The 8,064-nt window shown below is 70.3% G+C and overlaps 1 protein-coding gene across 1 annotated transcript; it reads right to left on the reverse strand.

Annotated features, from left to right (window-relative positions):
• Positions 1-1,046: 1,046 nt before the first annotated feature.
• LOC136788303 (latent-transforming growth factor beta-binding protein 4-like) lies at positions 1,047-6,887 on the reverse strand. The gene is made up of 8 exons (XM_066986588.1): positions 6,777-6,887; positions 5,714-5,757; positions 5,375-5,492; positions 4,364-4,522; positions 4,083-4,201; positions 2,379-2,434; positions 1,775-1,853; positions 1,047-1,253 (listed from the first exon to the last, which is right to left on the reverse strand). Exons 1-6 carry the CDS (start codon positions 6,796-6,798, stop codon positions 2,429-2,431), a joined length of 468 nt encoding a protein of 155 aa, XP_066842689.1. The 5' UTR covers positions 6,799-6,887; the 3' UTR covers positions 1,047-1,253; positions 1,775-1,853; positions 2,379-2,428.
• Between the last annotated feature and the right edge of the window lie 1,177 nt (positions 6,888-8,064).

Consider the following 8,064-nt stretch of genomic DNA (forward strand, 5'->3'; position numbering starts at 1 on the left):
GACATCGTCACCAGGATGTATGGGGACACTGCCACCAGGATCCATGGGGACACGGCCACCTCCCACTTTGGGGCCACTGCCACCAGAATATATGGGGACATTGCCACCAGGGCGTATGGGGACACTGCCACCAGCATATATGGGGACTTTGTCACCAGGATCCATGGGGACACGGCCACCACCCACTATGGGGACACTGTCACCGGGGCGTATGGGGACAGTGCCACCACCCCCTATGGGGACCCTGCCCCCACGACCCATAGGGACCCTGCCCCCAGGATGTATGGGGACACTGCCACCTCCTATAGGGACACTGCCACCTCCTATAGGGACACTGCCACCAGGACATACGGGGACACTGCCACCGTGTCTTATGGGGACGCTGCCACCTCCTATAGGGACACTGCCACCTCCTATAGGGACACTGCCACCAGGACATACAGGGACACTGCCACCGCGTCTTATGGGGACACTGCCACCACCTCCTATAGGGACACTGCCACCGCGTCTTATGGGGACACTGCCACCACCTCCTATAGGGACACTGCCCCCAGGATGTATGGGGACACTGCCACCCCCATCTATAGGGACACTGCCACCAGGACATACAGGGACACTGCCACCGCATCTTATGGGGACAGTGCCACCTCCTATAGGGACACTGCCACCAGGATGTATGGGGACACTGCCACCGTGTCTTATGGGGACACTGCCACCAAGGTGTATGGGGACAGTGCCACCACCCCCTATGGGGACCCTGCCCCCATGACCCATAGGGACCCTGCCCCCAGGATGTATGGGGACACTGCCACCGTGTCTTATGGGGACACTGCCACCACCTATAGGGACACTGCCACCCCCACCTATAGGGACACTGTCACCAGGACATACGGGGACACTGCCACCGTGTCTAAAGGGGACACTGCCACCTCCTATAGGGACACTGCCCCCAGGATGTATGGGGACACTGCCACCACCCCCTATGGGGACCCTGCCCCCAGGACTTATGGGGCCGCTGCCCCCCCCCAGCCCTCTTCCCCCCCCCCCGTACCTGCCCCCCCGGGGTGCTGGCGGTGACGGTGCCGTTGTCCCCGCTGTCCCCGCTGTCCCCGCGCAGGAGCTCGCCCGCGGCCCGCAGCAGCCCCTCGGTGGCCCCCAGCAGCGCCGACACCCGGCGCAGCCGCGCGGCCACGGCCTCGCCGCCCCCCCGGCCCCCCCCCCGGCAGCGCCACGTCCAGGAGGGCCAGCAGCGCCTGGGGGGGGGGGGGGGGCGGGGGGGGTCACCACAAACCCCCCCCCCACCCCGCACCCCGCGGCCCTACACAACTGGGACATCCCCCCAGTGTCACCTCCCCCCCCCCAATGACCCCCTAATGCCCCCCCGGAACCCCCTAATGCCCCCCCCCAAAGACCCCCCCCCCCCCACTGTCCCCCCCCCTCTGGGACCGCCCCCAATGCGCCCCCTCCCCCTTGAGCCCCCCAGTGTCCCCCCAAGGACCCCCCCCAGGACCCCCCTTCACCCCCAGGACGCCCCCAAATGCCCCCCCCCACTTCTGGGACCCCCCCCAATGCGCCCCCCTCACCTTGAGCCCCCCCGGTGTCCCCCCCAGGACCCCCCTTCACCCCCAGGACCCCCCCCAAAGCTCCCCCCCCAACTTCTGGGACCCCCCCCTTGATTCCCCCTAGGACCCCCCAATGCACCCCCCACCCCTTTAGTCCCCCCCATTTCCCATGACCCTCAGCCCCCCCCCAGCCCCCCTGCCCCCCCCCGTACCTGCAGGATGTGCCGGGGGCTGCCCCCCCTCCAGCTCCTGCCACAGCCGGGTCAGGTTCTCGGGGACCCCGCAACTGCTCTGGGATCGGGGGGGCACCACAATGGGACCGGAGCCCCCAGTGTCCCCCCCCAAATCCTGGGACCCCCCCCCAAAATCCTGGGACCCCCCCAGGCGACGTCCCCACCCCCAAGAAGCCCAAGGACCCCCCCCAAGGCACATCCCCCCCCCCCCAGTGTCCCCACAGTGTCCCCCCCCCTTCAAGTGACCCCCGGGCTTGCAGAGCCCCCCCCCAAAGTTGGGGACCCCCAAAGTGTCCCCTGTCCTCCCCCCATCCCTAGGGACCCCCCTAAGCCTCGGGACCCCCCCTCTGCACCCCCATATCCTCAGTGCCCCCCCAGGTGACCCCCCCCCATAGATTTTACCCCCCCCCCCAAATTTTGGGAACCCCCCACGCCCCTCCCATAAGCTTTGGGACCCCCCGCCCCCCCCCCACAGTGCCCCCCTACTCAGGTGCCCCCCCCAAATTTTGGGGACCCCCCCCGGCCCCCCCCACATCCCCAGTGCCCCCCCAAATTTTGCCGCCCCCCCCCCCCCCAAACTCACCTGGTTGGGGGGGCAGAGGTGGGGGGCAGGGGGAACGGGGGGGGGCTTCGTTACGGCTGGGGGGGGGGGGGCAAGAGTGACGTCAGAGCTCGTGCCCCCCCCCCCCGTGCAAGGCGCCCTTGCACGCGCGTGTGCAAAGGGGGGGGGGGCACGGGCACAGGAAGCGGGGGTGGGGCTGGGACTTCCCCCCCCGCATCCGGTGCCCCCCCCCCCCCCCCCCCCCCCAACTTCCTCCTGCCGTGGGAACGGGGGGGGGCACTGGGGGGGCAGGGGGTTTGGGAGCCCCCAAACCTCAAAGTATGGGGGGGGGGGGGGGGGGGGGGGGGGGGTCCTGAGGGGATTTAGGGGTGGGGGGGGCACTGGGGGGGGCAAAGGGGTGGGAGTCTTGGGGGGTAGGATTGGGGGTTGGGGGGGGATTTGGGGTTTTGGGGGGGATTTTGGGGTTGGGGGGATTTGGGGTTTTGGGGGGAATTTGGGGTTGGGGGGATTTGGGGTTTTGGGGGGATTTTGGGGTTGGGGGGGATTTGGGGTTTTGGGGGGATTTTGGGGTTGGGGGGATTTGGGGTTTTGGGGGGGGGATTTTGGGGTTGGGGGGGGGATTTGGGGTTTTGGGGGGGGGGATTTCGGGGCAGAATTTGGGGTTTTGGGGGTTTTGGGGTTGTGGGAAGTTGGGGATGTGGGGGGGATTTGGGGTTTTGGGGGGAATTTGGGCTTGGGGGGATTTGGGGGGTTCGGGGTTGGGGGGACAGAGGGCTGGGGGGTGGGTTTGGGGTTTTGGGGGTGGAATTTGGGGCAGAATTTGGGGTTTTGGGGGTTTTGGGGTTGTGGGAAGTTGGGGATGTGGGGGGATTTGGGGTTTTGGGGGTGGAATTTGGGGCAGAATTTGGGGTTTTGGGGGTTTTGGGGTTGTGGGAAGTTGGGGATGTGGGGGGATTTGGGGTTTTGGGGGTGGAATTTGGGGCAGAATTTGGGGTTTTGGGGGTTTTGGGAAGTTGGGGATGTGGGGGGGATTTGGGGTTTTGGGGGTGGAATTTGGGGGGTTTGGGGGAGGATTTGGGGTTTTGGGGGATTTGGGGTTGTGGGAAGTTGGGGATGTGGGGGGATTTGGGGTTTTGGGGGTGGAATTTGGGGCAGAATTTGGGGTTTTGGGGGTTTTGGGAAGTTGGGGATGTGGGGGGGATTTGGGGTTTTGGGGGTGGAATTTGGGGGGTTTGGGGGAGGATTTGGGGCTTTGGGGGATTTGGGGTTGTGGTGGGAAGTTGGGGATGTGGGGGGATTTGGGGGCGGATATTTGGGATTGTTGGGGGGGGTTGGGGGGGGGAATTTGGGGTTTTGGGGGTGGAGTTTGGGGGGCTGGGGGCAGGATTTGGGGTTTGGGGGGGTGTGGGGGCGGAACTGGGGGCTGTGGGAGGGCTTTGGGGGAGATTTGGGGTTTGGGGGGGGGGATTTGGGGTTACGGGGTGGAATTTGGGGGTTGGGGGGATTTGGGGGCAATTTGGGGGTCTGGGGGGGATTTGGGGTTGGGGGGATTTGGGAAGGGAATTTGGGGTTCTGGGGGGATTTGGGGTTGGGGGGACTTGGGGGGGAATTTGGGGGTCTGGGGGGATTTGGGGTTGGGGGAAGAATTTGGGGTCTTGGGGAGAATTTTGGGGTTTTGGGGGGGGGGGGGATTTGGGGATTTGGGGTCCCGGGGGGGGCACTCACCGACGCAGCCCCCGTCGGGGTCCAGCCGCAGGCCGGGGGGGCAGTGGCACTCGAAGCTGCCGGGGGTGTTGAGGCAGACGGCGCCCCCCAGCAGCCCCCCTCCTCGCACTCGTTCACATCTGCAGGAGCAGCTCCCTCAGCGGGGGGGCGGGCAAAAATAATCCCCCCCCCCCCCCCCCAAAAAACGAGAAACAACCCCCCCCCCAAACTTCCCCAAATGGGGGGGGGGGCGCAAAAAAAAAATGGGGGGGAGGTTTATGGGGTTTCGGGGGGGCCCTCACCGACGCAGCGCAGCGGGGGGGGCTCGGGGGGGCCCGGAGGCGTTGCCCGCGGGGGGGCCGCCCGGTAGCCGGGGATGCAGGAGCAGCGGAACCCCCCGGGGTGTTGGTGCAGAGCTGGCCGCTGCCGCAGGGGGGGGCGCTCCACGCACTCGTTGATGTCTGGGGGGGGGGGGGGGCACCAGGCGTGGGTACCCCCCCCAAACACATCCCCCCCCCCCCCAGCACGACCCCCCTGTAAGATCCCAGTGGGCTCCCGGCCCCCCCACGGCCCCAAGCCCCCCCCCCCCCATGTCCCCCCCATGTCCCTCTGCCCCCCCCCCCCCACGTCACCACGACCCCCTGACCCCATGACCCCCCCCCGGGCCCCCCCCCCACGTCCACACCTCCCCCTGTGCCCCCCCCCCCGAGTCCTCAAGCCCCCCCATGACCCCGTGCCCCCCCGTGCCCCCCCCATGACCCCATGTCCCCGTGACCCCATGTCCCCATGCCCCCCCCATGCCCCCCATGTCCCCATCCCCCCCCCATGACCCCCCCATGTCCCCATCCCCCCATGTCCCCAATACCCCCACGTCCCCGTGCCCCCCCCGTGCCCCCCCATGTCCCCCCATGCCCCCACGCCCCCCGACGTCCCCAAGCCCCCCCATGCCCCCCCCCCCATGTCCCCAATACCCCCCAGGTCCCTGTCCCCCCCGTGCCCCCCCATATCCCCGTGCCCCCCATATCCCCGTGCCCCCCCCATATCCCCATGCCCCCCCACGTCCCCGTGCCCCCCACGTCCCCGTGCCCCCCGTGCCCCCCCCATGTCCCCCCCACGCCCCCCGACGTCCCCAAGCCCCCCATGCCCCCCCCCCCCCATGTCCCCAATACCCCCCCAGGTCCCTGTCCCCCCCGTGCCCCCCCCATATCCCCGTGCCCCCCACGTCCCCGTGCCCCCCCCCATATCCCCGTGCCCCCCACGTCCCCGTGCCCCCCACGTCCCCGTGCCCCCCCGCGCCCCCCCCCCCCCCGTACCCCCGCAGGTGACGAACTCCTCCTTGGGCCAGGCGTGGGGGGCAAGAAGCCGGGGGGCAGGCGCAGTGCGAGGCGTTGAGGCACAGCGCCCCCAGGCACTCCGGGCACTGCGTGGGCTCTGGGGGGGGGGACACAGTAAATTCCCCCCCCCCCCCCCCAAAAAAGGAACCCCCCCCATGGCTGACACCCCCAGAGCCCCCAGCAGTGGCCCCCCAGCCCCCCAAGGCCCACCCCCTCGGAGCCCCCCCCGACCCCAAACGCCCCGGAGCCCCCCCCCGACCCCCCCAGCCCCCCCCCCACCCCAAAGCCCCCCCCCCAGCCCCCCCCCCCCCCACTCACCCCCAAGGCCGAGTTGGGGCCAAGCCCCAGCACCAGGCACAGCCCTACAACGGGGGGGGGGGCATTAAATATTGCCCCCCAAACCTTCCTGCCCCCCCAGCACAAACTGGGGGGGCACTGGCAAACGCCCCCCCCTTTTTTTTAGGGGGGGGCACCAAACGATGACCCCTGAACCGAGCCCCCCAAGTTTTTGTGGTGCCCCCCCCCCCCCGTTCTTTTGGGTGTCCCCCCTTGTGCGTGCCCCCCTCCTGTGGGTGCCCCCCTTTTAGGTGCCCCCCACCCCCTTTTAGGTGCCCCCTTTCTGCGTGTCACCCCCCCCTTTTTGGGTGCCCCCCTTTTGGGTGCCCCCCCCCTTTTTGGGTGCCCCCCCCTTTTTGTGTGTTCCCCATATTTTGGGTGTACCCCCCCCCCTTTGGGTGCCCCCCCCTTGTGTGTGCCCCCCCCCCCTTGTGTGTGCCCCCCCCCCTTGTGTGTGCCCCCCTTTCGGGTGCCCCCCCCCTCTTTTAGGTGCCCCCCCCCCCTTTCTGTGCCCCCCCCCCGGTGCTGTCACCACGCGGGGGTGTCACCGGCCACCGCTGCCACCACGGGCGCCCCCCCGCACCCGCTTCCGTTCTGAGCCACCGGGGGGGGGGGGCCCCACCGAATTCCTCCCCCCCCGAAATTCCCCCCTCCCCCTTGTGCCCCTCCCCCCCAAAGGAGCCCCCAGGGCCCCCCAAAATGCCCCGGGGGGGGGGTGAGTGGGTTAAGGCCCCCCCCCAGTAACCCGAAAGCACTGGGAGCACGGGAGCCACTGGGTGTGGCCTCCCCCCTTTCTTTTTTGGGGGGGGGGGGCAGCGGCGTTTGTGCCCCCCGGGATTGAGGGGGGGAGGTTCCTCTCCCCACCCCCCCCCCCCCCCCCAAACTTCCCCTTCCAGCCGTGGGAACGCGCCCCCCCGCCCCATTTCGGGGTGGGGGTGGGGTGCAGGGGAGGGGCTGTGCCCCCCCCGGGTAGGGGCAGCCCCTGCCCCCTCCCCCTTTTGCCCCCCCCCCCTTTTTTGCCCCCCCCCCCCCCCAAGGGTCTCACCCAGGCGCCCGGCGGGACCCATCGCGGCGGGAGGGGCGCGGGGCGGGGAGGGGGATTTATACCCTCGGGGGGCGTGGCCTGAGGGAGGAGGGGCGTGGCCTGAGGGAGGAGGGGCGTGGCCTGTGGGTGGAGGGGGCGTGGCCTGCGGGTCGAGGGGCGTGGCCTGCGAGAGGAGGGGGCGTGGCCTGCGAGAGGAGGCGGGGCGTGGCCTGCGGGAAGCCGCGCGGTTGCTGGGAAAGGGGGCGTGGCCAGCTGGGAAGGGCGTGGCCTGAGGGGAGCGCGGGCGTCTGGGGCCCCGCCCAGTGGGCGTGGCCTGGAGGGCGGGGGGCGGGGCCAGGCCCGGCCGTGCCCGCAGGGTCCCGATGCCCCCCCCCCAGACAGAGGCGGGCGCTCAGCACTGGTGGCACCTTTATTGGTCCGTCCGCGGTGCCCGCTGGCCCCGTGGTGGCCCCACGGTGGCCACGGCCGTCCCCGTGGTGGCCCCGGCGGTCACGCCCGTGGTGGCCCCGCTCGCGTCCGTGGTGGCTCTGGTGGCCCCGGGCGTCCCCGCGGTGGCCGCGACCGTACGCGGCGCCCCTGCTCGCGTCCGTGGTGGCCACCGGCGGCCCCGCGGTGGCCCCCGGTCACGTCTGTGGTGGCCCACGACCGGGCCCCACGGTGGCCCCGGTCACGTGGTCACATCCGCGGTGGCCCTGGTCACGTCCGCGGTGGCCGCAGCCGTCCCCACGGTGGCCCCGGTCACGTTCATCCTCGGTGGCCCAAACTGACCCCGCGGTGGCCCAGGCCACATCTACGGTGGCCCAGGTCATACCTACGGCGGCCCCGACTTGCCCCACGGTGGCCCTGTTTGTCCCCACGGTGGCCACGATCGCATCCGCGGCGGCCCTGGCTGTCCCCGTGGTGGCCCCGGTCATCTCCATAGTGGCCTTAGTGGCCCAGGCTGTCCCCACGGTGGCCCCGCTCATCTCTACGGTAGCCCTGGTGGCCCCGGCCGTCCCCACGGTGGCCTTGAGCAGCCCCACGGTGGCCCTAGCTGTCCTCACGGTGGCCCCGGTCACATCTGCGGTGGCCCTGGCCGTCCCCAACGGTTGCCCTGCTCACGTCCACAGTGGCCCTGGTGGCCCAGGCCGTCCCCACGGTGGCCCCGCTCATCTCTACAGTAGCCCTGGTGGCCCAGGCTGTCCCCACGGTGGCCTTGACCAGCTCCGTGGTGGCCCGAGCTGTCCCCACGGTGGCCCTGGTCCCACCGCTGGTGGCCCGGGCCGTCCCCGTGGTGGCCACCCCGCTG

The sequence above is a fragment of the Anser cygnoides genome, chromosome 34 (assembly GCF_040182565.1).
Source record: "Anser cygnoides isolate HZ-2024a breed goose chromosome 34, Taihu_goose_T2T_genome, whole genome shotgun sequence".
In the NCBI taxonomy this organism is placed as follows: Eukaryota; Metazoa; Chordata; class Aves; order Anseriformes; family Anatidae; genus Anser; species Anser cygnoides.

Excerpts from the sequence above, each read along its gene's own strand:
- LOC136788303 (XM_066986588.1), bottom strand. The coding sequence starts at position 6,798 with ATGGGTCCCGCCGGGCGCCTGG. Across the intron at positions 4,523-5,374 it reads GGAGTTCGTCACCTGCGGGG|ACATCAACGAGTGCGTGGAG; the intron begins GTACGGGGGGGG and ends CCCCCCCCCCAG. Across the intron at positions 4,202-4,363 it reads CCCCCCGCTGCGCTGCGTCG|ATGTGAACGAGTGCGAGGAG; the intron begins GTGAGGGCCCCC and ends CTGCTCCTGCAG.